The sequence below is a fragment of the Micromys minutus genome (assembly GCF_963924665.1).
Source record: "Micromys minutus genome assembly, chromosome: 23".
NCBI lineage: Eukaryota > Metazoa > Chordata > Mammalia > Rodentia > Muridae > Micromys > Micromys minutus.
This window is the reverse complement of record NC_137958.1, coordinates 943,882-963,656: the sequence shown is the minus strand read 5'-3', so window position 1 is coordinate 963,656 and position 19,775 is coordinate 943,882. Positions and strand designations below refer to the sequence as shown.

Sequence of the window (19,775 nt, the reverse complement as noted above, 5' to 3'; positions counted from 1 at the left end):
CTATTCTGCATTCCCAGTGCTGTTCTGCATTCCCAGTGCTGTTCTGCATTCCCAGTGCTGTTCTGCATTCCCAGTGCTGTTTCGCATTCCCAGTGCAGTTCTGCATTCCCAGTGCTGTTCTGCATTCCCAGTGCTGTTATGCATTCCCCGTGCTGTTCTGCATTCCCAGTGCTGTTCTGCATTCCCAGTGCTGTTCTGCATTCCCAGTGCTGTTCTGCATTCCCAGTGCTATTCTGCATTCCCAGTGCTGTTCTGCATTCCCAGTGCTGTTCCGCATTCCCAGTGCTGTTCTGCATTCCCAGTGCTGTTCTGCATTCCCAGTGCTATTCTGCATTCCCCGTGCTGTTCTGCATTGCCAGTGCTGTTCTGCATTTCCAGTGCTGTTCTGCATTCCCCGTGCTGTTCTGCATTCCCCGTGCTGTTCTGCATTCCCCGTGCTGTTCTGCATTCCCCGTGCTGTTCTGCATTCCCAGTGCTGTTCTGCATTCCCAGTGCTGTTCTGCATTCCCCGTGCTGTTCTGCATTCCCAGTGCTGTTCTGCATTCCCAGTGCTGTTCTGCATTCCCAGTGCTGTTCTGCATTCCCAGTGCTGTTCTGCATTCCCCGTGCTGTTCTGCATTCCCAGTGCTGTTCTGCATTCTCAGTGAATTTTCTTCTCCTCCATCAGCATCATATCCCTAAAATGGTTTTCAGGGCGCCAGGGAACCCTGGGACTATGGCATGAGCTGGGAAGGGTTTCTCACCAAACAAAGAAATAAAACCTGACTTCTTTTGAATGGAGAGAGATGTGGCCTGTGGCAGGGTGTGGTAAGCAGGCAGCCATGCCATCACCACGTGCTCCGGGCACTGTGCCACCTCGCCAACTGTCTCACACAAGGGAAGCTTGGCACTGCGGAGGATCGTGAGTTTCAGAACACCTTAGAAAACATGGTCGACCCATGGTTCCAATACACACACTCAAAAAAGAAGTCATGTCTGGTTTCTGACCTCTTTAGAAAACTCCCGACGCCTTCGAGTCCACTCCTGGTTCTTTTCTCCACTTTCTCCTTCCAGTTTCCTCTCTTGAAACCACTGTAGTCGGGGATCCTCCCCAGCTCTTCACCCGGATCAGGCTCTTATCTCAGGCACCCAAGAGCTCGCGCTGAGACAGGCCCTGCCTCTGTGTTCCTTCACTGCCGGGCTTGAGCGTCCCTGTCTGGAAAATACTTGTCTCCACCTGCTTCTGGGGACAGCATGAGTTTCTGAGCTTCCTCCTGCATCTCTGAGTCTGTTCCTTCTCAGCTCTGCTGGGCGTAGTCCTTGGAAGTCTAGATGTGTACACAACAAACTCAATTGTATCGCTGCTTTGAATCCACCTGCCTGCTACTATTTGTCAGACTGGCCTCCTAGCTCACCTTGGGGACCCTGCACTTGAGCCTGGGCATCTCCCACTGGCTGGGACGTTTTTGCTCCAGCTGCTGTCATCATCATTCCCTGCTTGTGTCTCCATGCCTTTGCCGATACACCGCCCTCTTAGTGACGTCTTCCCAGAACAAACCCTCTCTGCTTTGTTCCCTGCTGATACTCCTGTCACTAAGGCTTACTTTATATTTCATATATGTACATACTGTCTAAGCACCCACAGGCAAAGTCTTGAGACATTAAATGGTGCTTTCCACAGAAAGCAGCAAAAGGTCCATTTTTTTCTCTTTTTAACAATAATGCTTTGTTTTTGAGATTGTAATTATGTTATTTTCCCCTTCTGTCCCTCCAAACCCTTCCAAATCTCTCCTTGTTCTCTTGCAAACTAAAAGATCATGGCCTCTTTCTAATAATTGTTAGATAGATAGATAGACAGACAGACATATGTATCTATCTATATGTATATATGTGTATCTATATGTACATATATATGTATGTATCTGTCTATATGTATCTATATGTATATGTATCTATATGTATATATAGATAGATACCTAAATGTAATGTACCAAGTGCATTAGATCATTTGTGTGTATATTTTCAGGGCTGAACATTTGGACTTGGTTATCCAATCTTTGTGATCTCTCCTCTCAACCTCGGCTTTCCTTAGTTTCCTGTAATTGTGGTCTACCCTGTTGCAGTAAATATTAAAAGGATGGCTTAACCTTTAGTGGCCTCCCCCAGCCCCCGTGGTCTCACTCAGTGGATGCCGCTCCAGTGTGGAGCTGAGCACACAAACTTTGCCGCCCACTCCATGCGGTCCCCTTCCCAGGCAGTTCTTCTGTCCCAGATGGATATGACCACCCCAGCATGTTTCTTTCCTCCACCAACCAGTACAAAAATGACTCCAAAGCCTGGGAGCTTATCAAGCAGGTTTATATATTAAATTCTCAATCTACAAACCCTCTACACAGTAAGATTGCATTCAATGGGCAATGATACAAACTGCCCTTCTATATGAGATTAAAAGACCTATAAAAACCCTTAAAATTATTAATATCTACCTCTAGCCAATTAAGACCACCTGGATCTAGATCCTCCTTCTCCAGCTCCATCTTGGTTCTCCTTGAATCTCTCTTTCTCTCCTCCTCTTCCGGTTTCCTAGCCTTTCTCCCCTACATCTCCACTGTCCAATCATGTAGCACTTTAACATCAACCTATACATTTCCCCTTGACCTTTACCGATCTGTCATGTTAACTTTGTTCAGGCAGTCATGTTGCTGAGACTGTGGATGTAACTTTTGACCTTACCAGGAAACACAATTTCACAGCAAACTCCATGATCCCTGGCTCTTACAGTCTGCCTGTGCCCTCTCTCCCACAGTGCTCCTTGAGGTTTAGGTTTGAGAATTGTTTTATAGGTATGTCTGCTGGGGCTGAGATCTACAACTCTGCATTTTAATTGGCTGTGGTTTTCTGCAGTTGTGATAAGTCGTAAGAACTGCACTTACCCTGTGGGCTTCAGAACAGTTATTGAGTGAAGTTAGGGATGGTGCTGGTTTAGTAACTAAGTGGTTATAGCTTCTCCATCACGATCTTTGACTGAACTGGCTCTGGGAAGATGGCCAGGTTTCCAGTACCGGGAATGATTGGCCTCCTATGAGCAAGTCTTAAGTCCGATTAGACAGCTGTTGGCTGCTGCCAAGACACATGTGCCACCACTACACCTCCTGTAGGGTTATCATGCCAGGCTGGCTGTCCTTGTCAGTCATCAGCGTCAGGGCATTTTGATTTTTGGTGTTGCTGTTTGTGTTCAGATGCTGTTGTGTGTTTTAATAATCATGGCTTCCCGTTTCTTCCCCGGTCTCTCTGCTGCTGTTCTTCTTCCCTAGGCCTCTAATTCAGGGGTTTGCTTTCATCATGATGCCATACATTTCCTGTTTGTTCCTTTTCTGTGTTTCAAATTGTGTGCGTGTGTGTGTGTATGTGTGTGTGTGTATTTCTTGCTTATTTTGTCTGGATCCTTTGCTTTGCTTTTTCTTAGATTACAAGGGCTCCACTGCGTCTGGCTCATTTGTTCATTTCTTTCCTTTTGTTTGTTTTTCCTTCTTTCTTCTTTCTTTCTTTCTTTCCTCCTTTCTTTCCTTCTTTCTTTCTTTCTTTCTTTCTTTCTTTCTTTCTTTCTTTCTTTCTTTCTTTCTAAGGTTGATTCTGGGGTTAGAGCTCATGTCCTGCTCACACGGCAACCACTTTATCAACTTGAACTTTTTATTTTCTCTTTCTTTTAGGACAACACTGTTTAGATCCCGAGGCATACATATTGGATGTGTATCATGTAAATCCTCATGCAGAATGGGTCATCAAGCCCTAGACAAATCTTTAAAATATGCCCCGGATGGTTCCTGCCTTGTATCGTATGCCAAGAAGATCCTGCATTTGTGGGAAAAACACTGCCCTGAAGTATTTGTAATCCTGGTTCTCGGGGGGCCAGCTCTGGAAATATGAGCTACAGAGGTCAACTGTCTTATTACAGCTCTCCCAGAAGAGGGTGGGACCCAAGGGAAAGGCCAGCGTTGCTCACCGCGGAGCTCTGCAGCAGACATAGACCTGGCCCTGTGGCTGGGAAGAGGCTGCACTTCTGATGTGAAACATACAATATTTATGCTGACTTTCTCCTAGATTGGAGGAGGACTTTCAGTCTAAAGACCACTGTGGACCGTTTTGTACTGTGCTGCGTGCTCTGAGAGCTTGCTCACACTGTGGTGAAAAGGAACTTTCCCAAGCCCTGAGTGTCCAGATGCTACTTTGTGACTCCATGTTCCGTGGGCACAGGTCCTCACTGTAAGCCCCGTTTAGCAAAGGGCATCATGTGCATTCAGAGCTCCCTGTGGTCCACGGCCATAGATTCTTCCCCTCTCTCAGTTGTGGTGCTCAGTGAATAAATTGCCTTTCACATGTCAGCATGGATTTCTTTTACAGATCAAACACATTTGTTTTTTAACATTTCAAAACTATAGTTACATCTGCAGCCCCCAACCAAAAAATACAGAAGTATGTTTATCCATAAGTGCTGAAAATGCCATTAGGCCTAGGATTTCTAAGTCGCAGAAGTTGATTGTGCTTTTTGATTATTAGCCAGAATTGTGACCATGCACTGTGGCTTCGCACTTGACTGTGGAAGCTGGAGACCACCGCATCTTACACAAAAATTGTCTAGATGTGTAACGGGAGACATGCAGTCTTGTGGCTCTAACGAGCAAATCTAAATGTGCCAAGGGACAGGACAGCTCCACCTTCCACCTCAGCGCAGGTAAAAACCTCATTCATCCAGGACTGCGTGCCTCATCATGGATTCCACGGACTGAACGTCTGACGGACTTAACAGTAGTTACAACAGTTGTGCAGCTCTCTGTCAATTCGAGCAAAGTTGAATTACAAATGCACAAGAACTGTTCCCATACCTGCGTACCCCGTGTCCAGGTGTAACGCAAGGACACCATGACTGCCTGTGCAGAGACCTCCTACGCTGTGTTATGCCTGATACTGAAACAAAACATTCTTCCTCCCAGTAGATCATCGTCTCGTGCAAGCAAAGCACTCTTTACAGCCATCGGGCAGGTCATTATCATTTCTGACCTTCAGGAGTTTGTTGCACTTTTCTAGAAACCCAAAAATCCAGTTTGTTTGATCTATTTATGAATTTCTATTTTCTTCCTTTCAAGAACCCACTAGCAACCAAATCCGCACTTCAGGGGTTTCTGTGTGTTTCAGCAATTGACCAGTGTCTAGGCTGCCCAGTGGGCCCGTGAGTGACTTCAACAAGCACATTATCATCTTGCAGTACAAGCATGGAGTGAACATATCACTTCGTACAGCCGTCGGATCTGAGGGAATCCCTGCCCGTGCGTGGCGGCCGTTCTTCTAGAGTGTTGTTATGCTCCGTAAGTACTCGGAGTGTTCCCTGTGTCCCTTTGCATCAGGATTGTCCACTTCTGCCATATGTGTGTAGAAGATGTTCTCTTCAAGAATTCCCAATTCATTTGACTGGAAACACATTAGGACCTATGATACATTAGCTTTAGTCCCGTAGATGGCAGGTAGTACCACACAAGGCTCAGCATCTCATACCCACTGTAGCTTCAGCTGCAAAGCCTTAGCGGCAAGTTGAAATTAATAACTTAAGTTTATTCAGGAATGTGAGACCACTTCTGAATAACTGTCATGTGAAAGAAAATGTTCATATAAAGGCCACTATTGGATGTGACTTGTTCTCAGTCACACAGTTATCGACTAGAGAGGTTTCAGTAGACTCACAAATTAATGCTTGTGTGGTTAAGGAGTTTCCTTTCTTAATTTTATTCTGGAAAAATTAAATTTCAATTAAATTTAAAATGCCTGCCACCTAAGTATTTAAAGAACTTCCAGCCTTTTTAAGAGTTGGATTTCGGAAGTTGAATAACCAGATTGTTACAATGGAGTATTGGCCCACAAAAGAAAGGCCAGATAGATGGATGGTAAAAATCATTTTTTCTAATGTCTCACTTTTACAATAAAGTGCTCTTGGTACAAGTAGTTAAACAATACCATTCAGGAAAGTATTAAAGGAAATGACTTGTGGGACACACATTCAGGGAGACTTGTACAACTGTCTTGTTCCCCAGCACTCGTCCTGAGAGAGCTCAGCTGGGACATGATTATTCTCGCCAGTGCTTAGACAAACTGGAATACGGATTTCTGACAGTGTTTGTGTGCAGTATAAACTACCTCACCAGCCTTTCTTGGGGAAAAGAATCAAGTGGACTTTAACTTTTGTGTTTGTTTGCTCCACTGTCCCTGGGTCTTACTTTAGTCACTGCAGTTATTTTTGAGTGTGTGTTTTGATCATATGTCATTCTCGATGTAAATTCATTTTAACAAAAGCATTAAGACAAAATTACCCTGGAAGTGTGCCCTGCGTGTGCTCTGAGGGAGCCCGTGTGTGTCCCTGACAGATTGCTTGTGTGTCTAACCATGCCGGGACACAGGTTGTTGTGAACTGGTGTTCATCTTTTCTGACAGTGTTTCCCACGTTGGTCATGAATTTCATTTGACTGAGAACTGAGGAAGTGGAAATGTTTCTCTAGCAAGTGTGTTTTAACTCTTTTTCATATGTATGTCTGACTTGCCTGGAAAGACTGTACTTTAGGGGATTGAATACTCCTCTAGACAGGCATTTTCAACTGTTTTCCAAAAATATGCCACTTAATAAAAAGTAGTATGACATTGGATGAAGTGTTTCTTTCAAACAAGTTATCATTTTACACACTCTTATCTCATTGGAAAATACATCTTTTAGGCATATTCTGTCTTCTATTGCTTTGTAATTTATTTAGGAAAGAAACCATACATCAATAGAAATGCCAATATTGTGTGTATCCTCAACATAATAATACTGAGTCTTTGTTCCACAGCTCTTATTAAATAAGAACCGACTTTTATCCATAACAATGAGACAAACCTAAAACCACTCTTAGAAAACTCATCACATCTGTCTGAACCGGGAGCCTGGCAGAAGAACAGGAGTTTTAAACGGGAGAGGCTTGTGTCTGATGCTATCTCTCTCACAACACGGACAGTGGGCATTGGCAAAAGCTCCTCGCCACCATGGTAGAGAACGATGACTGGAGTGGGAGTTCAGTGGTCTAGCACCGGCTACTTCACAATTTTGCTTGGGTTAGCTCCTGCCTAGGCAGGATTTTAGTCATGTATAATAAAGGCATCTTTTACATATGTATGGATTTTTCATAAGTACAGGAAATATTTTGATAAAGTTTAGTTAACATTCCCATTTTAAAAATCCAACCTTTTACTCTGTATCCTAGGCAGAAGGCAAAAGCAATTAAAGTGTAAAGGAGGAGAGCTGGGGCTGAGCAAGTGAAGTAGATATGTAAAGTACACGTGTGTGAGGTATATGTGTGAATTACACATGTGTAAAGTACACATGTGGGCCTGAGTCTAGATCCCCAGCAACAACATTGAAGGCTACAGAGCACCACGAATGCATGTGCACACACCAGACAGCACCACACAGGCATGTGCACACACCAGACAGGACCACACAGGCATGTGCACACACCAGACAGGACCACACAGGCATGTGCACATACCAGACAGCACCACACATGCATGTGTACACACCAGACAGCACCACACATGCATGTGCACACACCAGACAGCACCACACAGGCATGTGCACACACCAGACAGTACCACACAGGCATGTGTACACACCAGACAGCACCACACAGGCATGTGCACACACCAGACAGCATCACACAGGCATGTGCACACACCAGACAGGACCACACAGGCATGTGTACACACCAGACAGCACCACACATGCATGTGTACACACCAGACAGCACCACACATGCATGTGCACACACCAGATAGCACCACACAGGCATGTGTACACACCAGACAGCACCACACAGGCATGTGCACACACCAGACAGCACCACACAGGCATGTGCACACACCAGACAGGACCACACAGGCATGTGTACACACCAGACAGCACCACACATGCATGTGTACACACCAGACAGCACCACACATGCATGTGCACACACCAGACAGCACCACACATGCATGTGCACATATACATATTGGACATAGAAAACAAAGTCTAGGAAATCAAAGGTGTGGGTGTCAGTAGAAATGCACACCTTCCTGCCTAACCCAAGTGAAGCTCAGTATTCAGAAAAAGCAAAGTGGTTTGATTGAAATTTATTTGTTTATATTATTGATAAAGGAAATCATCATACATTTTCATTCTAATAATTTAGCAAAGTCATGGCATATTGATCATTATATGAAATAAGTTTTTATATTTGCAGAAAGCACATAGAGAATATATTTTTAAAGCTTTGTTTTACTATAGCATGAAAGAATAAAATAATTTTAGTTTTAACATAATATATTTCAAAGCTGTATCTTTGGAGTTACAATACAAAATACATGTAGATTGTGCCATATTTGGGAATGATAGACAAATGACAAGGTATCACTCACAAATATATCTGCAAATTCAATATAATCCCAATTATAGCATGGGTAGGATTCTTGGTAGAAATTAACAAACTAATTACAAAATGTATGCATTGGTGCAAAAGTTTTAGAATATGTCATCTTACCAAATAAAAAGAGAAGGACCCCTGACCTCTATTGTCTGGCTCTAGGCTTGCTCTGCCATCTCAAGGAGCCTTGGGGGACCACAAGAGCATTCTGCTTCCCCATGGAGGCCCTCAGGAGGCCGGGGTGGGGCCAAAACAACCAGCTTGCAATCACAAATTCTTGTCAGCTGGGTCTTTCTGAGGCACAACCAGCAGTTAGGTCCCCTGATCTCTATTGTCTGGCCCAGGGCTCCACCTGCCTTCCTGAGAGTTCTGCTGGTATTAAGACCATCCATCCAACACCAGAGAAAACTGGAGGCCTAAAGGCCAGCATGAGAACACAAGAGCCAGGGCAATGTGGCTCCACTAGAATCCTCCCACAGCCTGGATATCCTAACACAGCTGAAGCACAAGATGACCGTAAATCCAATCTTATAAAGATTATAGAAGCTTTTAAAGTGGAAATGAATGAGTATAAAAAAAATACAGAAACCTGCACAATCATACAGGTGAAGGATACAAATAAAACTGCCCAAGAAGTAAAAATGGAAATAGAATCAATAAAGAAAACACAAACTTAGACAATCCTGGAAATGGAAAACCTAGGGAAGAGAACAGGAACAGCGGATGTAAGCATTACCACCAGAGTACAAGGGTTGGAAGAGAGAAGATATGATGGAAGAAATCAATACATTGGTCAAAGACAATGTAAAAATCTAAAAGGTTCATAACACAAAACATCCAGGAGATTTGTCACACTATGAAAAGACTACGCCTAAGAATAATAGGGATAGACGGAGAAGATTCTCAGCTCAAAGGCCCAGAAAACATCTTAACAAAAATCACAGAAGCAAAATTTTCTAACCTAAAGAAAGAGATGCCTATAAACTGTACAAGAAACATACAGGACACCAAATAGATTGGGCCAGAAAAGAAAATCCTAAAAATACTAAATGTACAGAAGAAAGAATATTAAAAGCTGCAAGTAACATATAAAGGCAGACCAATCAGAATTACACCAGACTTTTCAACAGAGACTCTAACTGCTAGAGGAGCTCGGGCAGATGTCTTCCAGACCATAAGAGACCACAGATATCAGCTCAGGATATTGTACCTAGCAAAAGTTTTAATTAACATAGATGTAGAAACCAAGATATTCCATGACAAAGAAAATTTAAACAATCTTTCCACTAATCCAGAAACAGAGGATACTAGAAGGAAAACTCCAATCCAATGATGAGGCTAACTCTACTCAAGAAAACACAAGAAATAAATCATTTTATACCATTAAAACCAAAAGAAGAGAAACACACAAACTACTACTGCCACAAATATATGAATATCAGGAATTAACAATCACTGATTATTAATATCTCTCAGTAGACTCAATTTCCAATACAAAGACACAGGCTAAGAGAATAGAAGCATAAACATTATACTGTATACGAAAAACACATCTCAGCAACAAAAATAGACATTACCACAGAATAAAGAACTGGAAAAAGATTTTCGAGCAAATAGGCCGAAGAAACGATCTGGAGCAGCCATTCCAATATCTAATGAAATAAACTATCAACCAAAAATAATCAAAAGAAACAGGGAAGGACACTTCATACTCATCAAAGGAAAATCTCTGCAAAGAAAACTTCTCAATTCTGAATAGATATGCCCCCAAATGCAAGGACACACATACATACACATTCATAAAAGAAACATTACAAAAGCTTAAACCACATTAATAGTGTGAAAATTTAGCAGTCCACTCTCACCAATGGACAGGTCATCAAAACAAAGACTAACTAAGGAAATTATGAAACAAACAGAAGTTATGATTCAAATGTACCTAATGAATATCAACAGAACCTTTCACCCAAACACAAAAGAATATAGTTTCGTTTCAGCACCTCACTACAACTTATCCAAAATTGACCATATAATCAGGCACAAAGCAAACCTCAATAGATACAAGAACACTCAAATAACTCATTGTATCTACCAGATCACCATGTATTAAGGCTGAACTTCAACAATAGAAACAGAAAGCCCACAAACTCCTGGAAAATGAACAACTCTACCCAATGACCACTAGGTCAATGAAGAAATAAATTAAAGACTGAATTCAATGAAAATTAAGGTACAACTTACTCAAACTGGGGGTGGGGGCACAGGGGACACAATGAAAGCAGTGCTAAGTGGAAAGTTCATAGCACTAAGCGCCTTCATAAAGAAACTGGAGAGATCTCATACTAGCAACTTAAGAGCACATCTGAAAGCTGTAGAAGAAGGGAAAGCAAACACACTCAAAAAGTAGACAGCAGGAAATAATCAAACACAGGACTAAAATCAATAGGAAACAAAGAAAAGAATTTAAACAGTCAACAAACCCAAGAGCTGGTTCTTTGAAAAAATCAACAAGATAGACAAGCCCTTGGCCAGACTAACCAGAGGACACAGAGAGAGTTTCCAAATTAACACAATCAGAGATGAAAAGGGAGAGATAACAACAGACACTGAAGAAATTTTAAAACTCATCAGATCCTACGCTAAAGCCTATACTCAACAAAACTGAAAAAATCTGGATGAAATTGACAATTTTTTAGACAGATACAAGGTACCAAAGTTAAATAAAAATTGAACAAAAACATCAAGCAGTCCCATAACCCCTAAAGAAATAGGAGCATGAAAAGTCTCCCTACTGAAAAAAAGCCCAAAACCAGATGGGTTTAGTACTCTATCAGACCTTCAAAGAAGTCCTAACACCAATACTCTTCAAACTATTCCACAAAATATAAACAGAAGGAATAGTACCCAATTTATTCTTTGAAGCCAAAATTATGCTTATACCCAAAGCACACAAAGACCCAACAAACAAAGAGAACTTCAGACCAATTTTCCTTATGAATATCAATGCAAAAATATTCAATAAAATTCTCACAAACCAAATCCAAGAAGACATCAAAACAATCATCCATAATGATCGAGTAGGCTTCATCCCAGGGATGCAAAGATGGTTCAATATATAAAAATCCATCAACATAATCTACCACATAAACAAACTCAAAGAAATAATAAAAAAAAATCCCATTAGATGCTGAGAAAGCATTTGACAAAATTCAACACTCCTTCATGTTAAAAGTATTGGAAAGATCAGGAATTCAAAGCCCATACCTAAACATAGTAAAGGCAATATACAGCAAACCAGTAGCCAACATCAAACTAAATGTAGAAAAACTTGAAGCCATCCCACTGAAATTAGGGACTCAACAAGGCTGCTCACACTCTTTCTACCTATTCAATATAGTACTAGAAGTCCTAGCCAGAGCAATTGGACAACAAAAGGAGGTCAAAGGGATACAAATTAGAAAGGAAGAAGTCAAAGTATCACTGTTTGCTGATGATATAGTATATGCAAGTGACTGAAAAACTCCACCAGAGAACTCCTACAGCTGATAAACAACTTCAGCAAAGTGACTGGATATAAAGTTAACTCAAACAAATCAGTAGCTTTCCTCTACTCAAAGGATAAATGGACTGAGAAAGAAATTAGGGAAATGGTGCCCTTCACAATAGTCATAAATAATATAAGCTACTTTTGGGTGACTCTAACCAAGTAAGTGAAAGATCTGTGTGACAAAAACTTCAAGTCTCTGAAGAGAGAAATTGAAGAAGACCTTAGAAGATGGAAAGATCTCCCATGCTCATGGATTGGGAGGAATAACATAATAAAAATGGGCATCTTGTAGAAAGCAATCTACAGATCAATCCCCATCAAAAGTCCAACTCAATTCTTCACAGAATTAGAAAGAACAATTCTCAAATTCATTGGAAATAACAAAAAAATCCAGGATAGTGAAAATTATTCTCAACAATAAAAGAACTTCTGGGGAAATCACCATCCCTGACAGCTCAAGCTGTATTACAGAGCAATCATGAATTTTAAAAAAAAAACTGCATGATATTGGTACAGAGACAGGCAGGTATATTAATGGAATGGAATTGAAGACCCAGAAATGAGCCCAAACACCTTTGGTTACTTGATCTTTGACAAAGAAGTTAAACTATCCAGTGGAGAAAAGTTAGCATTTTCAACAAATGGTGCTGGTTCAACTGTTGGTCAGAATGTATAAGAATGCAAATTGATCCATTCTTATCTCCCTGTACAACGCTCAAGTCCAAGTGAATCAAGGATCTCCACCAGATACACTAAATCTAATAGAAGAAAAGGTGGGGAAAAGCCTGGAACACATGGGCACAGGGGAAATTTTCCTGAACAGAACACCAGTGACTTATGCTCTAATATCAAATAGACAAATAGGACCTCATAAAATTGCAAAGCTTCTGTAAGTCTAAGGACACTGTCACTAGGATAAAATGTCAACTAACATATTGGGGAAAAAAAGCTCTTTACCAAGCCTACATCCAATTGAGGGCTAATATCCAATATATACAAAGAACTCAAGAAGTAAAACTCCAGCTAAACAAATAACCCTATTAAAAAATGAGGAACAGAGCAAAACAAATAATTTTCAACTGAGAAATGTTGAATGGCCAAGAAACACCTAAAGAAATGTTCAGCATCGTTAGTCATCAGAGAAATGCAAATTAAAAGGACCCTGATATTCTACCTAGCACCAGTCAGAATGGCTAAGATCAAAAACTCATATGACAGCAGATGCTGGCAAGGATGTGGAGAAAGAGAAACACTTCTTTGTTGTGGGTGGGATTGCAAGCTGGTACAATCAGTTTAGAAATCAGACTGAAGGTTCCTCAGGTAATTGAAAAGTAGTACTACCTGAGGACCCAGCTATACCACTCCTGGGCATATACCCAAAAGATGCTCCAACATGTAATAAAGACACATGATCCACTATGTTCATAGCAGCCATATTTATAATAGCCAGAAACTGGAAACAATTCAGATATCTTTCTACAGAGGAATGGATGTAAAAATATTGTACATTTACACAACAGAGTACTACTCAGCTATTAAAATAATAACTTCATTAAATTCACATGGAAATGGATGGATCTAGATAATATCTTGAATGAGATAACTCAGTTACAAACAAACACATACGGTGCATACTCACTGATATGTGGATTTTAGGCAAATTGCTTGGAACACCACGATACAACTCACAGACACATGAAGCTCAAGAGGAAGAAAAACCAGAGTGGATGCTTCAGTCCTACCTACAAGGGGGAACAAAATAATCAAGGGAAGTAGAGGGTGAGAGTGAATTGGGAGGAAGTGAGGAGGGAGAAGAAAAAGAGGGGCAGAACCAGGTATGGGAGGAAATGGAGGAGATGTGCAGAGGGTCAGGAAATTGAACAGATGTGTGTAGCAATGAGGGATGGGGAACTTGGGAGTAGCAACCAGAAAGTTCCAGGAAAGCAAGTGCCTCCCATGACCCCAGGGGGATGTCATCAGCTGAAATACCCTCACAAAGTGGAGGGATGGCCTCTTGAGACCATATTCAGAGGTTAGGCATGGCCCCCTGATTGAGGGATGAGGCCACCCACCCATCTCCAAAATTTTAAGCCAGAATTGCTCCTGTCTAAAGGAAATACAGGGACAAAGAGTGGAGCAGAGACTAGAGGAAAAGCCATCCAGAGACTGCCCCACCTGGGGATCCATCCCACATGCAGACACCAAATCCAGACACTAATACCAAGAAGTGCATGCTGACAGGGGCCTGGTACAGCTGTCTTCTGAGAGGCTCTGCCAGATCCTGACCAGTACAGATGTGGATGCTCAAAGCCAACCATCGGACTGATAACAGAGACCCCAATGGAGGAGTTAGGGGGAGGACTGAAGGTGCTGAAGGGGCCTTCTCTGGCATCAGTGGGAGAGGAGGCCCTTGGTCCTGTGAAGGCTTGAAGCCCCAGTGTAGAGGAATGCCAGGGCAGTGAGGCGGGAGTGGGGGGAGCACCCTTACAGAAGAAGGGGAAGGGGGGATAAGGGGTTTGCAGTGGGGAAACCAGAAAAGGGGATAACATTTGAAATGTAAATAAAATATCCAATTTAAAAATCAACTAAAAGATGGAGCAAGGGCCTTAGTGTATGGTGTAAGACTGTGAAAACCCTGGAGAGAAGCACGGAGTCTTCAAATGGAGGCACAAGGGTGGTTCTGAAGAGAACTGCGTAGCATGGGGAGCCCGGCACGGGTACAGGGAGCGCATTCAATCTAAAGGCTCCCAGGATGCAGCCCATCAGGCAGAAGAGACAGTCAACAGGGTGGCAGAAGACCTTTTGTGCAGATTATAAAATACCCAACAAGCAAACGTTTCTGTGAACGGCAGTGTCAAGGAACGGAACGGACACTGTTTGACTACAAAGTGTAACCCGTCAGTGTATTCATGACTCCACTATAGCTGTGATAAAACATCGTGGCCAAGGTAATTTAGGAAGGGTTAATTGGAGGTGTGGTTCCGGAGGGTAGAGGCCATGGTGGAGGAGCAAAGGCGCAGTGGTACGCACAGTGAGAGCTTGTACATCAAACCATGAACAGGAGCCAGAGCAAGAAGGCAGGAACCCGCTGAAAACTCAGTGTGCCTCACTCCTCCAAGAGTAACTGCCTTCTAACCCTCTCCAACACTTCTACCAACTGGAGACCACGTATCCAAACACAGAGTCCATGGGGCATTCACACCACAGCCAATCTTGGAAAATGCTCAACAGCTTTATCCACCGGGAAAATGCAAATGAGTGTTCCAGCCCTGTAGATGTGATAGAAGTTACAACGAACTGTTTACTCTTATTTCATTCCTGAGTGACACTGGATGTCTAAAGGCATGTGCATTCATGTAAATGCATATTGTGTGCACATCAGTGCAGGTTAACATATTTATCACGCCAACCATTCAAGCCCAACTGTAGATATTTTGAAATCTGCATCATTAACTTAATTTCTCCTAATTTTAACTTGGTACCTATAGGTCAACCCATCACTCCTCCCTCATTTTCCACAAGTCTTCTAGGGTTCAGAGGTCAGCAGTTGAGGTCTGGTTTGAGTTGAGTGGTTTCCAGGTTTAACAATACTGTGCTTCCTAGCTCTCGTCACTACAGGGCAGCAGAGGATGTGATTCCACGCCGAGTGGGTTGAGTGGAGTAGGCTTCTTGGTGTTAATTCTCCAGCAGAGGTTACAAAGACTCTCAAAATCTCCCCTCAACCCGCGAGCCTGAGGCTTCAGCTAAGGGCGTCTAAGGCCTTTCCCTGACCCACTTCACAGAATTCCAGATCAGGCTGGAGGCATCAGCGGCTTTTCCCACGCTTCATCTCTGCAGCGCGTGCCCAGGACAGGGCAAGGGCACAGTCCAGAAAACAGGGTAGAGAAATCAGCTGACCAATGGCAGACCCGGAGTTTCAAAACTCAGGGTGGCCAAGCTTGCAGAACTCCGCAACTGAAATGGGAGGCTGGGTAATCTAAGGAGACTCAAGCAAGCAACAGCACCTCGTCCCCACTCTATTTTGTGTCTGCTCGCTAACTGCCTCTGCAACCCAGCACATTTACCTTGGTAACACATCTGAGACCAACCACATCTCCGACCGTGGTTCAGATGTATTAGCCAAAATAATTGCTCATACAAACCAAACATAAAAATAACTGGAAAAGGTATAAACAAAAAATTGTCATGTTGTGTGCGGGAGAATTATGTTCTACCAAAAATAGATGTTGTGAGGTTACTCTGACATTTATCCAAGGCTGATAAAATGGTGGTCTTTTGCCTTTAAAAGCGCTGTACCTCCATGCTTTAGCATCAAGAGTCTGTCTGGGTGCAAGCCAAAATGAAGGTCTATAATCTGGAGTAGTCTGTAACTTTCTCCGCCATCTTGCTGAACGAATTGTTTTATTGGCGACCCATACACGAGTATGAGAATAAGTTACAGTAGCGGGGTGCCACTGAAAGCTACCCCATATGGGTGGGTTCACGGAAACTGGAACCCTACAGCTTTCTGTATGGCTTGCAGGAGCTACAGGCCAGGGTCTCTCCTCAAAAGCTTCTCAGGGAGGGAAGGGAGGACTTCATGCATCTGGTCAATTTCAGGAACTTCCTAGGACCTATGAGGTACTTCCCTGAGTCAAACCCCATTTCATGCGAGAACATCCTGAGTCTCGGTGAGTTTAGGGAGGAAACTGCCACACAATAGAAAATAGCGTGCAGCTTTGTAGACTGGAAGACACTATTTTCCTGCGGCTGGGAAGACGATTTGGTGAATACTGAGTAAGAGCTTGCCAGGAAAGCAAGAGGACTGTGTGTGGCCATGCAAATCTGAGGCACTTGAGATGGGGGTATGCAGATATGGGCATCTCCACAGTTTATTGGCCGGCTGACCTAGCCAATCAGTGAGCTCCAGGTTCAGTATCAGAGACCTTGTCACAAAAGTCAAGAAAACAACAGTAGATTGCAGTTAATGTGAACACCTGGCACATGGGACATATCCACCTGTGGACATGTGCGCGCGCGCGCACACACACACACACACACACAAAGTATTCCCTGGCAAAAATGGCAGTTTGCATTGTAACAGCTGCTGAAGAAGTTGCATCTCTCTGAACTTCAGTGTCTCAGACAGTCCTCAAATCCTCCAGCTGAAGACGTCAGAAATGGCTCGAAAGGGAAGCATTCCAGTGCCGTAATGTTCTGTCAATGTGTGTTATGACACTTGAGATTCCCAGCATCATATTAGAGGTATCGCTAGTAGTGAGACTAGGAACGTTGTGAGTAAGATTGTATGTCCCCTGATACGATCTGTTAGGACATTTAAAAAAACCCATATATCAGCTTTCCCTGGGGACTCAAGTGAATCTGTCATCACAGCCAATATCTTAAATGCATCAAGAACCACACCTCAACATACACTAAGCAGGCGCTCATGGATGCCAACGGCGAATCATCTAAGAATAAAATTTGAAGCAAGAGAAAAATTCTAATGTGGTGAAACACGGAGAAGAATGTGAGATGACGTGCAGCTGGGTGTGTAAGAGAACAGGCAGTTGGGTGTGTAAGAGAACAGGCAGCTGGGTGTGTAAGAGAACAGGCAGCTGGGTGTGTAAGAGAACATGCAGCTGGGAGTGTAAGAGAACATGCAGCTGGGTGTGTAAGAGAACAGGCAGTTGGGTGTGTAAGAGAACAGGCAGCTCACATTTCACTTGATGACGGAAGAGAACATCTTACAGTGCTGTGAATATGATTCTCAAGCTAGCTCCCAGTTGACTAATGCCACTGGAGAGATGTCTTACAATCATTAGGAAATCATGTCACCTTTACAAAGAGCAAGTCATAGGCTGCTCCTGTACTGATGAATGTTCAGTTGGAGCCTCTGCACAAACCAAGGAGAGAGCAGGTCAGAAAATCAATGGGGGTGAGCCATGCTAGGCTTCACTCTTTAAGGGAGCACATTCTGGGAAGACGCCTCTCTGAAAACAGAAGCAGAAGATGAGAATATGTAGAAACATAGACTCAGCCTGCATTCTATTCCTTCCCTTGGGTAAGGTGGCTTCTACTTCACAAAGGCCACCACTGCTGAGAGGGTTACACATGTGTCTGCACACAGTGTCCTCTGTGGTCTTTAAAAGTACAAGGGACTCCCGGGCTCATCGAATCGGAAGGCAGTGGCTCAGAAGCGGCTCAGGTTCTCCATGGCTTCGGTACTCCAACAAGCCTCACAGACACAAGAAATCTGAGCTCTCTGAGGTGCACCATGGGGTTTCCTCAGAAGAGACATTGTAGTAGCTTCCTTAGGTGTTGAGGGAAATGTTCTGCTCGTGTTGAAAATAGAAATGATAAAAAAAGAAAAAATCAAGGAGCAGGAATAGACACAGGAAGAAACCAAAGTTTGATAAACTACATCCCCAGGAGCCTCCACCTTCTGCCATGCCCTGCACACTGAGGATGCTACAATAAAAATGCAGTTTCCAGAGACAGAAATTCTAGCTCATAATGCATTTCATCATAAGCCAGGAGGGCAGCGGCTTTCTAAGACACTGAGTCTGTGATCCAGTTTCCAGTTTGTTGTGAAAAATGCTATAGCAAAAAACAAAAACAAAACAACCTCAGGAAGAAAGCTTTCAGCTGACAAGTTAGGATTCACCATTAATGGAGGCCTGGGAATTGAAGCAGGGCAGGAAACAAAACTCAGGAACTGGAGCCAAGCCCACGGAGGGTGCTGCTCCTGGCTTCCTTCCCGTGGCTCACTCAGCCTGCTTTCTTATACAACCCAGCACCACCTTCCCAGGGATGACGGTGAGCCCGGGCCCTTCTACACCAATCGTCAATCAAGGAAATGCCTGGCAGACAGCAGACAGACCAGCCGATGGACACAGTTCTTCAGTGAGAGTCCTGACTTCCCAGGCTGCGCTAGTTTGTGACAAGCCGTCAAAACCTGACTAGTCCAGCCATCCTGGACAGAGTCCACAACTCTCTTACCTCCACAGGAAAGCATTCTGCCTATGTCTGCTCTAGGAAACTAGGTGTAGGTGTAGGTACAGGAATAGCTATAGGTATATAGGTATAGGCATAGGTATAGGAATAGGGATAAGAATAGATATAGAAATAGGTATAGCTATAGGTATAGGAATAGGCATAGCAACAGGTATAAGATAGGTGTAGGAATAGGTATAGGTATAGGAATATGTATAGTAATAGGAACAGGTATAGGTATAGGAATAGGGATAAGTATAGGAATAGATATATAGGTATAGGCATAGGTATATGTATAGATATAGGTATAGGAATAGGCATGGCTATAGGTAACAAGGACCATAGCATGAAGTCAGGAGAATCCACATGCAGAGGAATATAGCAACTCCGCAGACCCTGGTCTCCATGTGTTGGAAATGGGGCTCCACCACAAACCCCCACACTGCTCTGTGGAGGAAGGTGAAACTGACCTTCACTCTCAAAGGATTTTCACCAAAGGCCTTGTGAGTCTTTACAACAACAAAAACAAATCCCAGATGGCACTAGACAAAGAGCAAGTCTAGATGAGTCCTGTGATGCACAACAGGAGAGAGATTGTCTCTGATGGGGAGATAACCTAAATGCCCGGAGATCTTAGCATTCCATCACTGTCCTACTGAGCACCCTGGGAAACTAGGGCCATGACTCCTGAGCTAGGAACGTGACGTCCCAAACACGGACTGAGGACACACAGTCCTAGCTTCCCTCATTCACTGCTTGCTGGTTTCTGCAGGAAGTTGGGTTTTTATCAGGAG

General features: G+C 43.2%; 1 protein-coding gene across 1 annotated transcript in view; it reads left to right on the top strand.

Annotated features, from left to right (window-relative positions):
• The window catches only part of ARHGAP28 (Rho GTPase activating protein 28), a 156,800-nt gene extending 152,593 nt beyond the window's left edge, over window positions 1-4,207 (top strand). The window contains exon 18 of the mRNA XM_080936341.1: window positions 3,690-4,207. Within this exon, the coding sequence (XP_080792467.1) occupies window positions 3,690-3,772 (83 nt within the window). The 3' untranslated portion in view covers window positions 3,773-4,207. The remainder of the gene's footprint in view (window positions 1-3,689) is intronic.
• Window positions 4,208-19,775: the final 15,568 nt, after the last annotated feature.